The 22,067-nt window shown below is 46.9% G+C and overlaps 1 protein-coding gene across 1 annotated transcript in view; it reads left to right on the forward strand.

The window, feature by feature from the left end:
- The first annotated feature begins 7,093 nt into the window (after positions 1 to 7,093).
- SASH3 (SAM and SH3 domain containing 3) overlaps positions 7,094 to 22,067 on the forward strand; it is a 19,393-nt gene continuing 4,419 nt past the window's right edge. The window contains 3 exon segments of the mRNA XM_072626906.1: positions 7,094 to 7,343; positions 18,513 to 18,608; positions 20,586 to 20,732. Coding sequence (XP_072483007.1) covers positions 7,287 to 7,343; positions 18,513 to 18,608; positions 20,586 to 20,732 — 300 coding nt within the window. The 5' untranslated portion in view covers positions 7,094 to 7,286.

Here is a 22,067-nt window from a genome sequence, read left to right on the forward strand (position 1 = left end):
AGGAAGATTAAATGACTTTCCCAGTCAAAGTCTCCCAGCCTCTAAAGCCAGTGTCCTTCCCATGGTACTGTCCTTGCTCTGCTTGGCCCCAGAACATAGAACTTCCTAGGATTTTCCCTACAAAGGGTAGAAGTAGTCTGTAGGCAGATTTCATGTTGAGATCAGGAAAAGCCTCCTACCATCTGGGTTCCTCAGAACTGGAGGCCTCTAAGGGAAGGCTGGCTAGGCCAAGCAGAGCAAGTGATACCACAGGAAGGATACTGGCTTTACACTAGGAGGAGCTGGATTCAAATGTCACTTCCCAGCTGAGTGACCTTGGTTGGGTCTGGGATGTGATAGAAGGGTCCTAGAAGGGTTGGTTTTTGTCCACTGTGCACCTGGTCCCTGATGAGAGCCCTGAGATAAAGAGCTGAGGGGACTAGATGGCCTCCAACATCAACATTCTGTAATCCATCACCAGTTCCATCTTAGGAGAGCCAGAGAAGCCACGTGGAAGTCCAGCATCACACAGCAATGAGATTTGGCTGGTTCAGTGCCTCAGAATAGGATCAGAAAACCCAGCCCAAGGAGATGGGCCTCCACAGCAGGTCTGTGCAAAGTACCTCTGAGGTTTCAGAAGCTTATAAGCTCTCTATATGAGTCAACATTGTGACCCGGCAGCCCCAACCCCAAAAAAGCTGAGAATATCTCAGACTCAATTTAGAGAAGTGGAATGATGACAGGGAGGGCTGTAATTGTCCCACTGTCCTCTGCCCACGTCTGTAGGTCACATTTCAGGACAGACACTGACAAATTGGAGCATGCTCAGAAGACAGGCTTCAGAGCTTGACTGACTAGCCTGAAGAGGAGGGACTTAAGAGTGGAGGTGTAAGCTAAAACAGGAAAACTGCCTTCAGTTATACAAAGGGCTAGACTTTCATCCATTTGTTCATTTGATAAGCATTTATTAAGAGCCTACTATGTGTCAGGCACTATTCTAGGCTCTGCGAATACAGACAAAACCAAGCAATCCCTGACGTGAGGAAGCTTACATCCTCCCAAGGGCAACGATGTCCACACAGATGAGGAAATGCAAAGTGGAGAACATAGGAGGCCTTCCATCCTTGCTCCCATTTCTTTGAGGAGTGGGAAGCTTTCAAAAAAAGGGATTCTGCCCTGGCCTTGTTATTACCAAGTAGTGGCAGAGGTCTGGAGAGGTTAGATGGTCCCAAGGTGGTACATAATGACATCTTTGCCAGGTTTTCCAATGTTGCATCTGCATAGACACTGGATATGTGTTTGCCAGGATGTCTCCTTTTGGCATCCGGTGTGCCCAAGAAGGGACTGATCATTAGACTAAGTATCAGAAAGACCTGGGCTGACATCCCTTCTTTCAATTTATCAGTTCTATCTCCATGGGCCAATCATAAAAAGTCTCTGAGTGACAGGTATCTCTCTAGAGCTGGAAGTTATCACTGGGTTTCCTCTTGCCTCACTAGAGGAAAGTCCCACACCAATGAAAGCACAGGCTCTCTCCACAGTTGTCATGATGTGACATGGGAGGGAGAGCTGAATTTGGCCCCAGAGGACAGAATAACGAGCAAAGGATGGAAGGAGCAGAGAGACAGATTGAGATTTCATCTGGGAATTTCCTGATAATTCAGACTGTCCCAAAATACCATAGGCTGCCTCACAAGCTAGTGAGCTCCCCATCATTAAAAATCTTCCATTTCATCCCAGTTCTGGAGCTGGAAGGGACCACAGAAGCCATCAAAACCAACTATTTAATTTTACAGATGGGACTCAGAGGTCACCCAGGTAACAAGTGCCACAGGCATGGTTTGAAACCAGGTCCTCTGACAACAAATCCAGTGCCTCTCCCCACAACACTGTGTTATGGATGCCAGATGATTCCAAGTGTTATAGGAGTTCCCTGCTCAGATACAGGATGGACCAGATGACCTCAGAACTTCCTTCCAACTCCAAGATTCTAGAACTTAATTTCCGCATCTGTAAAATCAGGAGTTTGGATGCTAACTGGCATCTAAGGTATCTGCTAGTTCCGTCATTATTGGGTACCAGGGCTAAGATGGAGGGCAAAGAAGGCTCATCAGAGCGGAAGTAGGGAGGGACTAAGCAAATCCCAAAGCTGCTGGTTGCTCCTCCCCCACTAGCCAGGGCCCCGGGAATTTCATCAACTCATTGGGCACTTCCTCAAATCACAAGCTGGGCACTTGGTGCCAAAAACCAAGTCAGAACTGGAGACAATGTAACGGCAACTGTTTCCTCCCCTAATGGGGACTGGCCTGGTGCAGCTGGGCGAGGGAGGGGCTCCCCTGGTGCTGGGGCCAGGTCTCCTCACTTCCCTGTTTCTGTGTGAAACAGGAACCCTGAGTCGGCTGGGGTGGGGTGACTGAGCCCCAAGGAAGTCTTGGCCATGGGGGCAGATCTAGCTGCTGCCCCTTCGCTTAGCCCAGGGGAAGCAAACACAGGTGAAAAGAAGAAGAAAAAGGTAAGATGCCACCGTGAAAGTGGCACAGAATCACTTAAGGGCCGGGAGAGAGACTGGTACCTGAACAGAGAGACATCCTGGCCTCCATGTGATCAGGCATCCAGCTCTGTCTCAAAACCCAAGGCAGCCCCTTCCATTCTGGGCCAACTTCCAGCCCGAAGAGCTTTTGCCATAGCACCAACCATGTGCCAGGAACTGTGCTAAGCATTAGCAAAGTTTTCCTGAAATCCAGTCTAACTCTGCTTTTTGGCAGTTCCACTCCTCTCTCCTAGCTGGACCCTCTGGAGCCAAGCACAAATGAACTGAAGCCTTCTTTCACATGACTGGCTTTCAAATGCCTGAAGACAGCTTTCCCATCTCCCCTGGGGCTCTTCTCCATTCCATTCCCAGGTCTTTCAAATGATCCTCCCTCAGCAGGATCAAAGGCTCCTTCAGCATCCTCTTTGCCCTTTTCTGGACACCCTGCAACTGATAGATAGCCTTCTCAAACAGCGGTACCCAGAGGAGAACACAACAGTCCAGATGGGTTCTGCCAGAGCAGACAGCACCTGCTCACTCCTGGAAGCTTTGCCGCTCTTCCTGAAGCCAAATATTACATTTGTTTTCTTGAAGGCCATAATGTACTATCGACTCCTACTGTGGCAGTACAATAACCACCATCTCTCTGGCCCCCTTCTTCCCAATCTTCTTCAGATGAACTGCCATCTTGCTAGGCCCCTCTGAATCTGGAATGAGAGGACCTGAGTTCAAATCCTACCTAATACCTCTACTTCCCGTGGGTACTTGGATAAGTCTCTCAACTTTAATGGGCCTCAGTTTCCTCATCTGTCAAATGGGGAATAATGACCATAGATTAGAATTAGAATTTACATTCCCTTAGCATGTAAACTCCTCGAAGGCTGTCTCTTTGTCCCTCCAGTATTTAGTCTGCGTACCAAGGGCTTGGCACACACAGTAAGCACTTAATAGGTGCTTTTTGAATGATTTAGAGCTGGAAAGAACCTGAGAAGTCATTTATTTGAACCTTCTCATTTTACAGAGGAGGAAACTGAGACCCTGAGAAGGGCAGGGAGATGCCTGAGGTCCCAAAGCTAGCAAGGAGCAGAGGGAAGATTCAAATCCAAGCTCTCTGATTCCAGCTCCAAAGTCTCACCATTGTGGTATCCTGTCTCTACCTACCACTGTGGGTTGTTGGAAGGCCAAATAAGGCCACCGCTAGGTAAACACTATACCCCTCTCTGATGTCCACAGCCCTTATACTGTTGCTCCCCTGACGTGAAATTGGTAAGAACATCTGTAGTCAGAGGAGCTTGGGTTTCCTAAGGCTGCCTCACTAGATTTTTATCTGTGGCCTAGACTCCATCCTTTCCCCTGAGTTACTTTCCGTAACTACTTCACCTTTGCATTTTTTTGTGTGTGGAGGAGGGGCTGGGACTGGAGGGAATCATCAGAAAACATTTTATTTCCATCAGTACCTGCACCCATCGCCCCAGTCATTTTTTCCCTAAGACTCCTCTGCCTGGGGCCAGAGTCCTAACTCACAATGTTGGTGCCCAGGATAACAGCATGAAACAGGCCCTAAAATTAACTTTGTAATTCGTGATGAGGGGGCATCTAGATGGCACTGTAGTGGATAGAGCACAGGGTCTGGGGTCAGAAGACTCATCTCCCCAAGTTCAAATCTGGTCTCAGGTAATGACTAACTGTGTGACTCTAGGCAACTCACTTAACACTATTGACCTCGGTTTCCTCATCTGTAAAATGAGCTAGAGAAGGAAATGGTAAACCACTCTAATATCTTTGCCCAGAAAACCCCAAATGGGGTCATGAAGAATCAGACACAATTGAAACAACTCAACAATAATTCACAAAGTGAAAATTAAGGGAAAAAATTAACCAGCTAGCTGATCTAATCTGTGTGGAGTGTTCTAGATGAGAATCTCCCTCATCAATGCAAATGGGCAACTACTTTGCAATGGATGGTCCTAGAAAACTGGAGGTACAATGACTTGCCAGTATCACAGGGCCACCTAGGTTTTTCTGACTCTGAGGCTGACTCTGAGGCCATTATGCCATGCCATGTCTCCTCTAAGAATACAGGAAGTATATATACAGTAACACAAGAAATAATTCAGACAAATGGAATTAATAGGGAGGATGATCCTAGAACTAGAGTGTCTTCTATGGAGCTGAAGGAGGACATGTGTTAAACTGTTATGGTCTTTAAACGGCAGTATCCTGGGGCCAGTTCCTACTCACTCTGTCTGGTGGGGTACGTGGGCCAAAGCCTGGGCTCTGCCTAGAGCATTGGAAGCTCTTGGGCAGCAAAGCTATAGGGTGAGTGTCCAGCTTGTGATTTGAGGAGCATTGCCCACACAGTAAGAGACAAGGAAACTCCATCAGCTAAAGATCCTTTCCCCCTGAGATTCCCCTGGTGAAACCACTAAGGAGTTATATTAACAAAGGTGGGGACCCTGTCTCCAGAAGGCCCATGTGAAAATGATTGGTGAGGCTCCTGAAAGAGTTAGAACTGATGAACTCAAGGTGAAGAATGTGATATATGTTTTTGGACATGGCCAAATGTGGACATTTGTTTTTCCTGACTGAGCGTATTTGTTACAAGGGAGTATTGCCCTGTCTCTTTTTCTAATGGGAGGAGGACAGTTGGAGGGAGGGGGAGTTAAGAATAGGGTCTCTAATACACCCTCCCCCAAATTAGGAGAGAATCGAAGGAAGGTCAGAAGGAATCACAGACCAGGAAGACAATTTTGAAAGATCCATGCTGAATTTCTTATATACCTAAAAAGAAAAGACAGTTTAACACAAATAAAGATTTGCAGTTTCATGTATGGTCACAACTTCACGTACATAGGGAACTGCTCATTTTATTTGGCATTTGTAGAATTCAGGATAAAGGAAAAAAATGGAAAAGAAGCAAAGAAAATGAGGGGATGAAGACTTGGCAGTGGAGAGGACCTAGGCTGGGGGCAGGAGGGAAGGAGAGAGCCCAGAGCTGAGTGCTCTGGGCGAGAAAGTCCAGAGAGGCTGGAAGGGGCCTAGTGAAAACTAAATGTCCCGCCAGGAAGGGAGGAAGGGCTGGATCACCACCAGTGGGCAATGGATGGCAAGCAGGGGCCAAGCTGGTGGACTCGAGTGCTTCTCTGTAAGCTCCCCTTCAGGGCCTGTGCTTTGTTTCTCCCCCTTGTTCCCAAGGCGGTTTAGGCCCCAACCCTGTAGCCTCCCTCTCTGGCCCCTTTGAAGCCGCTGTGGTTTCCCTGTAAGCTTTGCTGCTGCTGCCTGGGCTGAGCAAACAGGAAGCCATACACATCCCGCATGTAGTACACAGAACTGGGGCCAAGCAGGATGGCAAAGCCAGGGCACCACTCTTTGGGCTGGGGTCCTCACACACACCTACCTTCCTAAGCTGCCCACAGTCTTCTTCCCTCCATCAACACCCACTCCTTTCTACCCCATTCAACCAAACGTATGTGTCTCCAAAGAGCCCCCAAGAAAGGCATGCTGATGGAGAGGATTTCAGGCAGGTGGAGAGGCCAGCAGGCTGGTGGGAAGCATCTCTTTCTGCAAACTGACCTTTTAGCCCCTTTCTCATCACAGTAAGTGACCACCCATTCTGCATGTATCCAGAACCAGCCCCATTCATTTCAATTCCTGAAACAGCCATGAACCATCCATCTACTGTGTACAGAGCCTTGTATTAGGCAATAGAGGAGACACCCAATTAAATTAAGACCCAGCCCTTGCCTTCAAGGAGTTTACAATCTAATAAACAATAAGAGCTCTCATCTCTGTAGTTCCTTAAAGTTTATAAAGCCTTTACTACCCAACAAGTCTGTGGGGTAAGCAATACAAGTGTTATTACACCTATTTTATAGGTGAGGTGTGGTTCAGAGAGGGGAAATATTTGGCCCAAGGTCACACAGTGAGAAAGTGGCAGAATCAAGAGCCAGGCCCTGGTCTCTGGGGATCTTTGCCATGTGCTTCTGCTACTACTAGCATTAATGCTACTCTCCTTGCCCTGAGCCTGTGCCCACATTAGCTAGGGTCCTTCCAGTGCCATCATGGGGGCATGGGGGAGGTAAAGGCCATCTTAGAATGTTAGAGATGGAAAGGACCTTAGAGGTCATTTAATTCAATCCCTTTGTTTTTCACACGATGCCCAGGGAAGCGTAGGGAATTGAACAACTTCTCACAGCTAGAAAACAGCAGAGAGGGGATTCAGACAACCTAGGATTTAGTACAAAGTAGATCATTCAGACTTGCAGATAACTAAGAGTTGACTCTGTTTTGTAAATGGGATGATGGAGCTCATGATGGTGGCCAAGAGCACTGGCGCCCTCCTAGTTTCTGGTCCTTGAATTGGTAGGCCATGAAGGATTATAGGCCATGAAGGATGGTAGGCCATGAAGGAAGGCCTCAGGATGCTGAAAGGGCTGCCCACTTCTTAGGAGGCAGAGGGAAGGTTTTGGGGGCTGGACTGAAGACCCAGGCAGGACTAGGACTTTGATCTGCTCATTCAACCCCAAAGCTAACGCTAACTTCAGTCGAGTCTCTGGAGACTGAAGCGGGACTTCCTTCCTCCCCAGGGGCTGCGATTGCTGTAAGAGCAGGTCACGTGACTGAATTTCCTGCCCGCCTGCCACCCGCCCGCTGGGTGTCTGAGACCCAGAGCCCATAGTAGCCGGAGGGCTTACTCCATGCTGTGCCCACTGGGCAGGACTGTGGAGGCTGAGCACCTGGTGGAAAAGAGACAGACTCCCGGTCAGGGCAAGGAACCATGCTGCGCCGTAAACCCTCCAACGCCAGTGACAAGGAGCCTACCCAGAAGAAGAAGGTGAGGAACAATACTACTGCTTGTTCCTATGGCTCCCAATGACCCAGATGAGTAGAAAGGGCCAGAGGGTATTCAGTGCTTGGGGTCAAGAAGTCAGGTGGCCAGGGCCTATTAGAATCCTAAAAGAAAATCTTACAGTTCTGATATAGACACTTAGAACCCTAGAAGAAAAGCCTAGAATACTGGAACTGACTCTTAAAAACCTAGGGGAGAACCTCCAAAGCCTCAGATCGACTCCTAGAACATAGAAAAGAAACCTAGAATATTAGAATAGATTCATAGAATTCTTGATGAAAATGCTGGAATTCCAGACTAGAAGCTTAGAACCCTAGAAAGGAAACCCAGAATTCTGAAATTGATGATTAGAACCTTAGAAAAGAACTCCAGAGTTCTAGAATAGCCTTCTGAGCCCTACAAGAAAAATGTTTGAATTCTAGAATGAACTTTGAGAGGTCTAGAAGAAATTCCTTGCCTTCCAGCCTTGAATCCTAGAGCTCTGTCTAGTTACTAGACTCTAGTATTTTGCTTCTCCCACTTGGGTGCTCCCATAGTCTCTTCTTCAGTTTGGCCTCTCCAGGACTTGATTCCTTTCGTAACGATGCCCACCCCCCTCCTATCAAAGTTCAGTTACTTAGAACCCATTCCATTGGGAGATGCCATGATGCTCCAAGGGCACCCACTCACCAGTCCCTGACTCCAGCACACACACACACACACACACACACACACACACACACATGCTTTCAGTACATTTGGCTCAGTTCTATCTCAACTCCCAGGCTCTGTAAAGATAGAACAAGCTTTCCGGGAGTAAAGAGAAAAAGAAATGGGGGATCAAAGATGTTAGACCATTCCGTGAGATGCTTATGGATCCATTACATGAGGTGATCTTTGGGTTTGGGGGAAGGTTCCCTTTCTTTGTACCCCCAGCGCTTAGCACAGTACCTGGCAAATAGTTGGTGCTTAATAAATGCTTATTGATTGATTGATGGGGATAAGTTTGAGAAAAATGGAAAGTGAGATTTGGAAAGAGGTGGGAGAGATGTGGGAATGTGAGTGTGTGTGTGTGTGTGTGTGTGTGTGTGTGTGTGGTATGTATTCATGAGTATATGCATATTTGTGTATATGTGATACTATGAGAGGTAGAGAGGGGATTTTGAAGGTCAGGAAAATGAACTTCCATCTTAAATAGCTTAGACATTCATCTTTCTGAAGGCAGAAGCCTAGACAAGATGATCTATTTGTGGAACCACAGAAGTTTCAGAGTAAAAAGAGCCCACAGAGGTCACTTAATCCAATCCCCTCCTTTTACAGAGAAGGACACTGAGATCCAAAGAGTGGAAGAAACTTTAGGTCACAGAATGGGCAGAGCAGGAAAGGAATATCTAGTCTAACCTTCTCATTTTACAAGAAGAAACTAAAGCCTAGAGGGGAAGGAACTTCAGTTCATAGAGTGTCAACATTAGAAAGGTCCTCATAAACCATCTAGTCCAATTCTCTCATTAAACAGAGTAGAGAACTGAGGCCTAGAGAAGAAAACGTGAGGTCACCCAGCTCTAGGACTGAAGTTTAGGGTCTAGGATTATGTTATAGGAATCTGGGGTTCCCTGACCTTATTCTTTTATCTTAGCCAAGAATTCTAGGCTTCCATGCCCATGTTCTTAGCTAGCCGCCTGGAATTCCATGCTTCTACACCTTGATTCTCAGGCCTATCCAATTCTAGGAGAAAAATGGAGTCTTCATTGAAAGCTTGTTAGGATTGTGGGGCAGTAGAGAGACTGTACTGATGACTGGGGCCACCTGCCCCTGGTCACTGGGGTGTGAATCCTGCTTGAGGTGTATGTATATGTGTGGGTGTGTGTGTGAGTGAGTGTGTGTGTGTTGGGGGTGGGGTATCCTCAGGTCGACAGGACAAGAGTAGCTGACGTTTTCCAGCTTGTCATAGAACAGTGTTTCTTTCTCTGAGGTTCTACCACACCGGATGGCAAGGGGGGTGAGGGGGACTTTATATTCTCATCCCAGGTGCTAGACCCAGGAGAGCTACCATTGGCTGCCTCACTCTCTGAAGCCACCACTTCCCCTAGCTGGTTCCCTGGGGGTGAGGAGAAGCTGAGACTGCTTTAGTCACACCTGGGTCTGGCCTCCAACCAGAGGACAAAGGGTAGAAAAGAGCTAACTCAAGAGGTCAAGGCCCTCCCCACTATTTGTGTGAGAGCTCTTATTGTTTGCTTTCTACAGATTAGTACTTTGAACCCTCACTCCAGCCCAGCCTGGCAGGCAGGCAGGCAGGCAGACAGTCTAGGTAGCATGGAGTAGCCCTGTTTTAAGGATAACAAAACTGAGGCTCAGAGAAATAGAGGGATCATAGAAAGGAGAAAAATCATAGAAACAAGAAAAGTCATAGAAACAGAATGTCTGAATCCTTAGAATGATAACATTACAGGGGGCCTTGGAGATCATTTAGTACAACTGTCTCATTTTCTAAATGAGGAAAAAGAGGTAAGAGAAGGGAAGTGATATGACCATGGTGACAAAGCCAGGAAGTCAAACTGAGGTCCTCTAATGCCGAGGCATGAACTCTCTCCACTGTGGCACGGAAAGATACCTGACTCCCTCCCTTAGTCTCCAGGGTTCTGAGCCCCCATCAGCTAGCCAATCAGAGCCCACCTCCAACCCTCCTCCTTCCTCTCCCAAGAAAGAAATGTCATGATGGGCCTAGGAGGCCCAAGGCCCTGCTTCCAGGCCCACTTCTGCCCCAGCTCACTCTGGGACTTTAGGTGAGTCACTTCCTTTTTCTGGGCCTCTGTTCCCCTGTGAGGACAAGGGTAGAATGAAGAATAAAGAATGATAGATGGGCATGTGCTTGTCAAAGTGCATGCTGGTGTGGAACCATGTAGGGGAAGCCTGGGCATTCCTGGGGCCCTTTAGAAGTTGAGAGTAGCTCCCAATTTCTGCCCACCCCACCCCTGATCCTCTGGGCCCCTAGGCCCCTCAGAACTGGTGTTGATCTTAGGCCCCAGACCGATTTCTCTACCATTCTCCCTTCAAGGGTAATGGAAGCTGGGGGTTCACTTGGGAGGATGAGTCTGGTCTGTTCTGGAAAGTTTTGTTGGTTGGTAGTGGTTTGTCCTGATTTATGATTTGATCAATGTGGGGAATTCCCTGTGTGGAAACTCCCTCCCTCTAAGCAGATTGACTTAGGAACTTGGAAGGCAGCCTGGGGTAGTAGGAGATGCAGTAGCCTGCCCCAGTCACACAGCAAGTATGTGTCTGAACCAATCTTCCCAACCCCCAGGCTAGCCCTCTACCCATGTGGCGTGAAATCACATCTGTCTTCCTTAAATCAAGTAAGGATCTGAAAAGATCTGTGTGTATGCACAGAGAACTTAGCAACCAATTTCCATTTTTAAAGAGCACGTGGAGAAGATGGCTTCAGGAGCAGGTAGCATAGGCTAGACAAAAACACAGCACTGTCCTATGAGCGTGTGTCAGGAACACTGAAGGTCAGAATCATCTAAGATTGGCCAGTGAAACTCAGAACAACCAAAGAGGGGTGGCGAGAAAGGGGCTTTACAGGTGATTTTAGGGACAAGAGGAAAACCAAAGACCGGATCAAGAAGTACTCTCCCTCCCCTCGCTCCCCATAGCCAACCAGGTGCCAAGGCTTGACTTCTATGTCCACAGTATCTCTCCATTCACACAGGCCCTCATCTCCTCTGGCCTACATTATTTCAGCACTCTCCTAATGAGTTTTTCTCCAGTTCTAATCCATTCTCCATAGCTGCTAAGGTGATCTTCCTAAAGCACTGATCTGATCATGTCACCTCCCTATTTAACATTCTTAAATGGCTCCCTATTACCTCTAGGATCAAATATTAACTCTCTTGTTTATCATTTAAAGGTCTTTTCAACTCAACTCCTCCCATTCCAATCTTCTTACACATGACTGCCTTCCACATACTCCAACCATATTGGCCTCCTTGCCATTCTGTTTATGCCACGTTCCATCTCCCAAAATTCCTGGCTTCCTTAAACACTTAGCTCAAAGACTACCTTCTTCAGAAGGCCTTTCTGGTCCCCTCAGCTTCCCTTTCAGGTTACCTTCCATCTACTCTCCATATATCTGGGATGGACCTAGTTTATACATATATATATATATGTGTGTGTGTGTGTGTGTATACATATGTATATGTGTGTACACATATACATGTGTATATATGTGTGTGCATGTAAGTATATGTATATAATATATCTACATACATGTAGAATATATACTTATATGTGTGCATATGTACATACGTATATGTCCATATCTCTCTCTCTCTCGGTATTGTTTCCTCCATCAAGATGTAGATTGTTGGGAAGAAAACGTTCTCTCTTCCTTTACGACCCCAGAGCTTTGCAAAGTTGGAGGCTTGTAACTGGTACTTAATAAATGCTCATCGATTGATCGATTGATGCTTTGAACCCATGAGAGTCAAGAATGTTTAAAAGGCAGCAAAGAATAATCAATATCAAAGGTACAAAGTGAGCGGGTGGAGGAGCCAGACAGCAATGGCAGTTAGAGGCATGGAAGTCAAGTTAAGGTTTCCTAGGGGAAGACAATTGGAGACCACATAAAGAAGAGGGTCTTGAAGAAGTAATAGGACATGGATTGGCAGAGAGGAGGACAGGTGGGCTGGGGATCCATCCAGAGTCAGGACTGGGTGAGGCACAAACTCCCAGAAGGCCAACACAGTTCTGCCACTTACTGATGTTGTGACCTTGGGGCAGTCCTTTCTTTCTGGATTTCAGTTTCCTCCTCAGTTACCAAATGAGGGGGTTGAACTCTGACCTCTTTTATGAAACTAACCATGATTTGAAAGGCATTAAGCATAGAGAGGGAAGCACTCACTGCTTTGGGATGAGAAGGAGGAGGCCAGGGAAGGCATGTTGGAGAGATCCTTCAGGGCTTTATAAATGGGGGTGGTGGACAGGGGCAGGGTAGAAGACTGGCCATCAGGCTTAGCCCACAGGCGACGCTCGTACACTCAAACTGGCAACAGGGAAGAGAATCCAGAGAGCCCCTTTCAATCTCTCACGAACTAATACTACTATCACTGATGGTTTCTTAATAGCTAGATCTGATGACCTTTTCTCTCCTCCTGGAGTTACGAAGGACTGAGTTCAAATTCTGCCATAGCTGAGTGATGCCTAAATGAATCACTTAACCTTTTTTCTGCCTCAGTTTCCTCATCTGAGAAATGGGAATAATAAGAGAGCAGGGTCATTGTGGAGCTCAAGCAAGATCATATTTGTTAAGTACTTTACAAACCTATAAAGTGCTACATAAATTCTGGCTATTTTTGTTATTATTATGTTAACCTCATGAAGCATTTTCTTGGCCTCATCCAAACTGGCTAAGCCAGAGTCCTAGGTCAGAGAGACCCTAGGACCAAGGGCATGCTGGTGTCTTTATCTCCTTGACTTGGAAAGAGTTAGAGGCAAGAGACTAAGGCCCTTCTCTGGAGACCCCCCAACCTTGGAGAGATGGAGACAAAGCTTCTGAAGCCCCACCTCCTACAGAGAGAGGATGGGATGCCCATCTGCCACCCCTACCCTGGTGCCTGGTCTATCTCATGGGTAACTCAGTCTGGGAGGAGCCAGTCACTCTCTGTCCCCCTCCCCTGAATCCTGCCATGGACCTCAAGGCCCCAAGAGACAGCGGATTAATGACAGGAAGAGGTGTAGGGAAAGGGAAATGATTAGAGGCCTAAGCTGGGAGGTGAGGTTACCAGTCGCCCAACAAAGGCCACTCCTGGCTCCCTGCCACCTTTCTGGCTTGCTTGGCATGTTCTCAGCACTGCTGGACAGGGCTCACAGAGGGGAGAAGGAGACAAGGGAGACCACAATAGGTCGAATCTACCTATAAATAGCAAGTCTTCCATTCAGGCAGCTCAGGTCCTCCTCAGGGAGCTCCCCCCCTGGAGTCCAGCCATCCAGACCCCCCTCCCTCATTTCCCTCTTTTCCCTAGCTTATTCTCATTCACCATCCTTCTTGACCTCTCCACAGCCTTTGACACTGTTGGTCAGCCCTTATTCCTTGATATTCTCTCCTCTCTGGGTATTTAAAGCACTGCTCTCACATGTTTTCCTCCCACCTCTCTGACCACTCCTCCTCTGTCCCCTTGCCTGGATTATCACCATGTGGCTCCATTCCCTTCTTTTTACATTTTCTCTTAATGATCTCATCAGCTCCCATGCCTTTAATTTAGTCAGCTCAATGTAGAGGACTCCCAGATCTAGATATGAAGCCCAGCCTCACTGCTGAACGCCAGTCTTGTATCTCCAACTACCTGCTAGACATCTCCACCCAGATGCCCCATGGGGGAAGGGAAGGGAATAAACATTTATAGAGCGCCTCCTATGTGCCAGGCACTGTGCTGAAAGCTTTACAAATATTGTCTCATTTAACCTTCACAATAACTCTGGGAGGTAGGTACTGTTACTATCCTCATTCTACAGATAAGGAAACATGGGTAGGCAGAGGTTAAGTGACTTGCCTAGGATCACACAACTAGGAAGTTTGTGTGATTTGAATTCAGGTCTTCCTGAGTTCAGGCCTAGTGCTCTATCCACTTCACCACGTAGCCAGCCTAAACATTTCAAACTCAACACGTCCACAACAGAAGTCATTATTCTTCCCCCCTGAGCACCCCCTCACCATCCTTCAAGTCAGTTGACTTTGAAATCTGAGTTTCATCCCCAGCTCCTCACTCTCTCTACCCCACCCCCATGCACTCAGTTGACAAGTTGTCTCAATTGCACCTCCACCTTACTCATCATTCCCCCTCTTGCCACTCACACCACAACTACCCTTGGTCACGTCATCATCACCTCTTGCCTGGACTATTTCAACAGCATCCCAATTGGTCCCTCTGAATCCTATCTTTCTCTTCTGCAATCCAGGCTTCAAATAGCTAAAAAGTGCTATCCCAAGCTATCCCAAGGCCAGATCTGACTGTGCCTTAATGGAGAAGCTTCAACAGCCTCCTTTGACCTCATGGACAGAATACGAACTCCTCTTGACGTTTAAGTCTTTCAAAAGCTGGCTCTGACCTACCTTGGCAGGTTAATCACACTCCCCTCTCACACACATGCACATCATCATCACCATCCCCTTCTACACACACATACACACACATGCATGAACAAATCATCCCTCCATACTATCCCCCCATATGCACACACACCAAATACACACACATACACACACATGCATGCACATGCACACACACATCATCCTCTTCTATACACATATACACACATATCATCATTATCATCCCCCTCTCCACACACATATGCATGAACACATCATCCCCCCATACTATCCCCCCTATACACACACACACACACACACACCTCATGCACACAGATACACCCATCATCCCCCTCTATACATATACACACACATCATCATCATCCCTCTCTACACACACACACACACACACACACACACACACATGCATGAACACATCATCCCCTGTACCATTCCCCTACACTCACACACATCTCATACACACACACATAAACACACACACATATCATACCCCTCTATATACACACATATTATCATCCTTCTCTTCACACCCCCACCCCCACATGCATGAACAAATCATCCCTCCATACCATCCCCCTACACACACATCATACCTACACATAAACACACATGCACACGCATCATCCCCCTCTATACACACACATCATCATCATCATCATTATCATCATCATCATGCCCCTCTCTCCACCCTTCTAGCCCTCTGTCCAGATTGCTCCTTATGCTTTAAACGCTCTCCCCCTCATAGACTCCTTAGTATGTGAGGTCATTAATGCTCCCTCCCATCATTTTGGGTTTCTCTTCTATATACTCTGTATTGACTTCTCAATGTCCATGTTGTTTCCCACCAGTAGAACAAAAGCTCCTTGAGGGTGGAGCTGCTTTTTGTCTTTGTCTCCCCATCACCTAGGACAGGAGCATCCACATTGTTATTCAGTCATGTCCCTGTGGACCAAAACACACCAATATTGGCCATGAGGGTTTGTTGGCAAAGATACCAGAGCGATTTGCCATTTCCTTCTCCAGTGGATTAAAGCAAAGAGATGAAGTGACTTGCCCAGGATCACATAGAAGGGTCTAACACCAGAAGAGCTCAGACCTTCCTGACTTCAGGCCCAGTGCTCTATCCACTGCAGTACCACCTAGCTACCTGTAGGGAGTGCTCAATAAATGCTTGTTGACTTGAATTGACTAGTGTAGTGACGAAAGACTTGGCTTCAGTTTCTAGCATTGCTACCTACTAGTTGTGTGACCTTAGGCAAGTCCCTTCCTCTGTCCTGGGCCTCGGTTTCCTCCCTTCCAAATGAGGGAGTGGGACTCGATGCTATCTGAGGTCCCTTCCATTCCTAATACTCTGGAACTCTACAATCTGATGAAGCCATCGAGGCAGCTAATGAATCCTAATAATTCAAGAGAAGGGAATGAAAGTGGAAGGGAGATAGGGAAAAGAAAAGAAATAGAGTGAGCTACCTCATTATTTTTGTAATAATAATTACCATTGTTGTCATTCATAATAACAGCTCCTGTTTCCATAACACTTTAAGGTTTGCACTGTGCTGCCCTCCCATCAACCCCACAGAATTTCGTTGGCAGTAGGACCTTGGGTTTGCCAGTACAAACTACTATTTGTTGAGTTTCTGACCTTAACCTCCAGTACGACTAGAGGATCCCCCACTCCTTTACTGACCACCAGGCTTTCTTGTGGGATGCTCAGTCACAAGTTACGACAACTGTGACCGTAGGGCCCACTAGGCCAAGATGGCAGAGCTTCTTCCTGTCCCCTGGCTGGAGCTAAACAAGGATATGAGGCTTCCTGCCCAGGCTAGGGGCAGCAGCCTCAGCCCTTCATTGTTCCTCTCTGGGGTCTGGAATCGAGCCTTCTCTGGTGATCTTGCCATCCCCAGATCCTGGCCCCATGTCCTAACATGTATTTCAGTATAGTCGAAAGAAATTAGATCTGGACTGGAATCCTGGCTCTGACATTTAATCAGTCTGTAACTGGGTGAGTTCTGATCTGAGTGCAGATTAGCACCTCAGTTTCCCCATCTGTCCAATGGAAACAATAAGCCTCTCTCTACCTGCCTCCCAGGGTTGTTAAGTAGAAAGGGCTTTGGACACCCCAAACTGCCAAAAAAGTGAGAGCTCTCACTGTGGTAAGAGGCCTCTTTGTGTCAAGTGTCTATTCCTAATTTGCCTTGCCTTGAAGCTTCCCTAGCTCCAGGATGTTCTAGATCAAGGTCCCTTTGTCTTACCCTAGCATTGAACAGGGGCAGTTAGGTGGTGTAGTAGATACAGCACCAGTCCTAGGGTCAGCAAGATCTGAGTTCAAATCTGGCCTCAGACACTTACTACCTGTGTGATTCTGAACAAGTCACAACCCTTATTTTTCTTAGTTCCTAGTCTGTAAAATGGGGACACACTGGAGAAGAAAATGGCAAATCACGCCAGCATGTTTGCCAAGGAAACCCCATGAACAAAGTCCACAGAGTCATGGAGAGTCAGACATGACTGAACAGTAACGCCAACAAAGCATGAACTATATCCGTCCTGATAGGTCCTGAGCTCTGGCAGGCTCCATCAACTTCCAACCAAGAAATTAGGCCGCTGAGACCCAGAGAGGAAGTAGGAGGCAATGCAAAGAATATTGGGCTTAAAGTTAGAGAATGTGAATCCCAATCCCAATCCCACTGCTTAATGGACAAGTGTCCTTGGGCAAATCTCTTCCCTTATCTGAGTCTCTTACTCTTCAGTCCTGAGGTCTAGGATTCTCTGACCAGCAGCATAAGCATTTCAGACCTGTGGGCACCACCTCCATGAGCAAACCTTCCGCAGTTCTTCTTCGGAAGCATAACATTAACAATTTTCCCTGAATTGACTTAACTGGCCAAAGCTAAGATTAACTGGCCAATGTTGAGGGTAGCTAGAGTTACCTAGCTAATGTTGATGGTAGCCAGAATCACAACTTTAATGGTAACATGATCAGTGTCCCTTGGCTAATTCAATTCAATCTAACAAACATTTAAAAAAAGAAAGAAAGAAAGAAAGAAAGCTTATGAGCTGAGGATGCAAAGTCAAAACTGAAACAGACTTACCCTCAAGTTGCTTATTTTCTCTTGGGAGGAAAGATGAGTAAGTACAAAATATGTAAAACTGCAAAGTACATGGGAGGAGGGAGTGGTTCTAGAAAGGCCTCTTGTAGTGGTCAAAACTTGAGTGGCACCTTGAAATATAAGGATTCCAAGAGGCAGAAGTTAAGAGGGAGAATATTCCAGGTCTAGGCAACAGCTGGGAAAAGCGAAATGGAATGAATGGTACATATAAGGAACAGCAAATGGGCCAAGGTGGTTAGAAATATAGAGCATACAAGGGGGAGAGAGGTGGATTTGGCCAACAAGCATTGATTAAGCTCTTACTGTGTACCAGGTCCTGTGCTAAGTGCTGGGGATATAAAAAAAGGCAAAAACACAGTCCCTGCCTGCAAAAAGCTTACATTCCAACAGGGAAGACATGAAAATACACTTTGGAGCTAAATTCGGAAGGAGTTTAAGGGATAAGGAGAGGGATTAGACCTGCAATTTTACTTGTATAGGGAACTCCCAGGAAAAACTCTTTCTACGGACGCAGGGACAGCTCCTTCCCTGCCAATGGGAGAATGAGTGGCTTAGAGCTCTGAGAGGTTAAGTGACTTGACTAGAGACACACAGCCAACGTGTATCAGAGGCAAGACCCTTTCCCCCCAGGTTGTTAGGAGGATGCAGGGAGATAACATATGTAAAACGTTTTGCTTACCTTAAAGATGATCATGGCTTCCCAAGTGTTGAGGTGAGCCAAGTTTCCATCTTGGTCTATAGCCAGGGCAGTGTTTGCTCTGGGGCCTAGGTCAGGGGACTCGAGTCTGAGCCTGGGAGGGCACAATGGAGCCCTCTAGCCTGCAGGAGAATCAGGCCCAGGGCTTCATTGGGGCTCAACTTCCCATACTAAGCTGCTTGGACACAGAGATGACCTGATGGCCTTCTTACCACCCCACAGAAGCTGGCATGGACTGATGCCTTTGTTTCTCTTGCTTCTTCCAGCTCTCCCTTCAAAGATCCAGCAGTTTTAAGGACTTTGCCAAGTCGAAGCCCAGCTCTCCTGTAGTAAGCGAAAAGGAATTTAATCTTGAGGACAATGTGAGTACGGAGCTGAGGGGAGAGGGGATGGACCCTGCTGAGGGAACAAGACCCTAGAATTGCTCTCCATGTCTAACATGCGCAAGGTGTCTTCTACTAACACTTTGACAGCACTAGCATTCACTAATCAATGTTCTGTGTTTGGAATAAACCACAGTTGACCTGGGAGCCAAGGTTCAAATTCTGCCTTAGACACCTGACTGGGTGACTGAGCAAGTCACTTATCTTCCCAGTGCTTTATACAATTTTCAAAGACTATAAGTTGTAGAGAAAGTGCCGACCTATATTGGAAGAGGAAATTTTATCCTCTGGAAATTCCTTACATCAGTGACATCACAGGGCCAATCTCTCCCTTATGTGCCAGGCACCTGAATAAAATAGACAAAAATGAAACAACCCCTGTCCTCAGTAAGCATTTTGATACCCTTCACCTTGCTCCTCAAAACTGCTCAAACAAGCAACAAGTTTAATGTTGGAAGTCTTCCACTCTTTTTTGTTTACAAAATCAACCAAATGCCTGCCAAAGAGGAGAGGACATGGGCTCCATGACCTTTTTTTCATGTCTAATTGTCCTCTGAGATCCCACTCAACTCTACATCTCTGCTTCCATAATCCTATGTCCACTCTACTTCCTACCAAGCTTGCTCACCCAACTCTTTTCTTTTTATATTTGTCCAAGTCCTTCCCACCAGCCTCTTCCCTTCCTTCTTTCCATCCACACTTGTGAATGTTTCAACAAACATTTACAAGGCACCTGAAATATGCAGGGCCTGGTAGCACTAGGTACTAAGACATGAAGCTTAGATAAGACAGGGTTCCTGCCTTCATGGAACCCAAAGTCCAAGAGGGGATGAGCCACCAACATAACCAGACATCATAAACATCATTGCAGAGTAAGGCCCAGGGAAATTGTCATTGTCAAGGGATCCTGGAGGATGTGACATTGGAGCTCGTTTGAAAGGCTAGTTAGAATTCACTAGAAGGGGGAAAGGAGGGATGTTCCATGCAAAAGAAACAGCTAACCAAAACAAGGCAGTCTAAGAGATCGGGATGATGGAGGTTGGGGGGAGACTGAGTCATCTAGTTTGGTCAGGGAGTAGGGTGTAAATTGGGGCATAATGTTAAAGTTTTGGAAGAGCAGGGTAGTGTCAGATTGGGGAAGGTCTTGGGTAATAGGGGGCTGCTGAAGATTTCTGAATGGAGGAATAACATGGCTGTAGGATGAATATGACAAAGGAGGGTAAGTGTGACAGGGATATGAAGTACTGATTTGAGAGGGGAGAAAGGAAAGATGTGAAAGCTCATCAGGAAGTTGGCCCACATGGGTAAGCCTGTGTGAAGGAGATAGCCTTGGAAATAGCCAAGAGGGGGGCAGATTGGAGAGATGCTGGAGACAACACATGGTGCTGCTGGAAATTCTGAGAGAGGAAAGGAAGTGCCAGAGACAACCCCAAAGTTGCAAATATGAGAGGACAATGTGATGTCAGAAGAAGGAGTAGGTTGAGGGGGGAGGAGACAGAAAATGACCTTAGGGTTCCTTACACACACACACACACACACACACACACACACACACACACACACACACACACACACACAGAGTACCTGCTATGTGCTGGGATTTGTTGTGGAACAGATTAAATAAAAACACCTGGCCCTAGCTGTGCTCTCTGGGAGTTCCCAATCTAATAAGAGACAAGGCCCATGTCACTGGAGCACATGCGCTATAGGAAAATGCGATGGGAAGCAAACACCAAGGGCTGTGGGGGTTCTGAGAAGAGAAAATATCCCTTCTGGCCAAAGAGCTCACCTTCCCAAGGTGGGACTTGAGCTCAGCCTTGGAGGAATAGAATGTCACCTGGCAGAGATGGAGAAAAGCAAAAGGCACATTTGGAACCCAGTGGCAGTCATAGCAGACAAGATTAGAAAGGACTCGGGAGGCCCTGGACCTCAAAGCTCTATCCTTTCTTCTCCTAGATCCCAGAGGATGACACAGGAAGCCCCACCACAGAGGATGCTGGGAGGAGCGCAAAGAAGCTGGGAAAGAAGTGGAGAGCAGTGATTTCCCGAACCATGAACCGGAAGATGGGCAAGACGATGGTGAAGGCCCTGTCGGAGGGGATGGTGAGGCCTGAGGTCAAAAGGGAGGGTGGAGGACAAGAGATGAAGAGTTGGAAGAGAGAGCAGGGCCAGCTCACCACGTAGACAGAGTAAATAGGCCAGTGCCTACACCAAAGGCAAATGAAAGGCCATCCTGCCCAAAGACACAGAGAAAAGAGCATTGGATGCCAGCCCAGTTCTGCCTGTGCATAACCCATGTGACCCTGGACAAGTCATTTCCCTTCTCTGGGCCTCAGTTTCCTCCTCTGTAAGATGATGGACTTGGACCAGGTGGGCTCTCAGCTCCCTGACAGCTCTAAGTCCTAGGATCCTCGGATCCTAGGGAGGCCGAAGAGTGGGCTTGGGAATGGAGGTCCAGCCAAGTCAACAGTAAACTTCTTTTTGGAACTGGTCTTGCCTGGCAGTTAGGGCAGGAAGCACAGGTACAGGGACAAAGGGTTAGTGAACTAGAGGAGTTACTTTAAATTATGTGACCATCTCCCCTCTAATAATTACAAAGACTCATCAAAGGTTAGAGCTATCAAGGACTCAAGAGACTGGCTAATCACGTAATCTCTTAAACCTTCCTTTTTTGTCTCTCTGAAAGGGGAATGGTCATCTTTGTACCACCTGCCTTAAGCAAGGAAAGGGTTTTATTATACCCAAGGTGTTAAGGGAGGGGGTTTTTTGAGGGCAGGGAGGAAAGGAGATCTATGATTTCAAAAGTGAAGCTTCTAATAGGACAACTTCTTCCACCAACAGAGTAGGGGCCTAGGGCACAGAGATGTTAAGTGACTTGTCCGGAATCATACAGCTAGTTTATGGGGAGAAGCAGGATTTGAACCCAGACATTCCAGATTCCAAGAACGGTCCTTCATGTCTACTGTCATACTGCCTCTAAACTCTGAGAGAAGCATTATTGTGGACAGAGTTCTGACCTTGGAGGCTGGAAAACCTTAGTTTGACACTTTTACTAGCTTTGTGACCTTGGGCAAGTCACTTAAATTCCCTAGGCCTCAGTTTTTTCATCTGTAAAATAAGAGGGTTGGATTGGATGACCTTGAATGTCCTTTCTTTGTTCTAAATCTATGCTCCTATCAACTGGGAGGTAATGCTATGTGATGGAAAGAGCTCAGGATTTGGAGCCCAAGGACCTGGGTTCAAATTCTGACTGCTACTTGTATGTAGCCTTGGGTAAATCTTTTATCTTCTTAAGCCTTCAGTTTCCTCCTCTGAAAAATGAGGGTTTGAGACTAAATGACTTCTGAGGTCTCTTTTTATGATGAGAATACAAACATCAGCTTTCCACAGTGCTAAGGCACCAAAGCAAGACTACAGTGTGGTTCCACAGCACCTGTC

The sequence above is a fragment of the Notamacropus eugenii genome, chromosome X (assembly GCF_028372415.1).
Source record: "Notamacropus eugenii isolate mMacEug1 chromosome X, mMacEug1.pri_v2, whole genome shotgun sequence".
NCBI classification, from domain to species: domain Eukaryota; kingdom Metazoa; phylum Chordata; class Mammalia; order Diprotodontia; family Macropodidae; genus Notamacropus; species Notamacropus eugenii.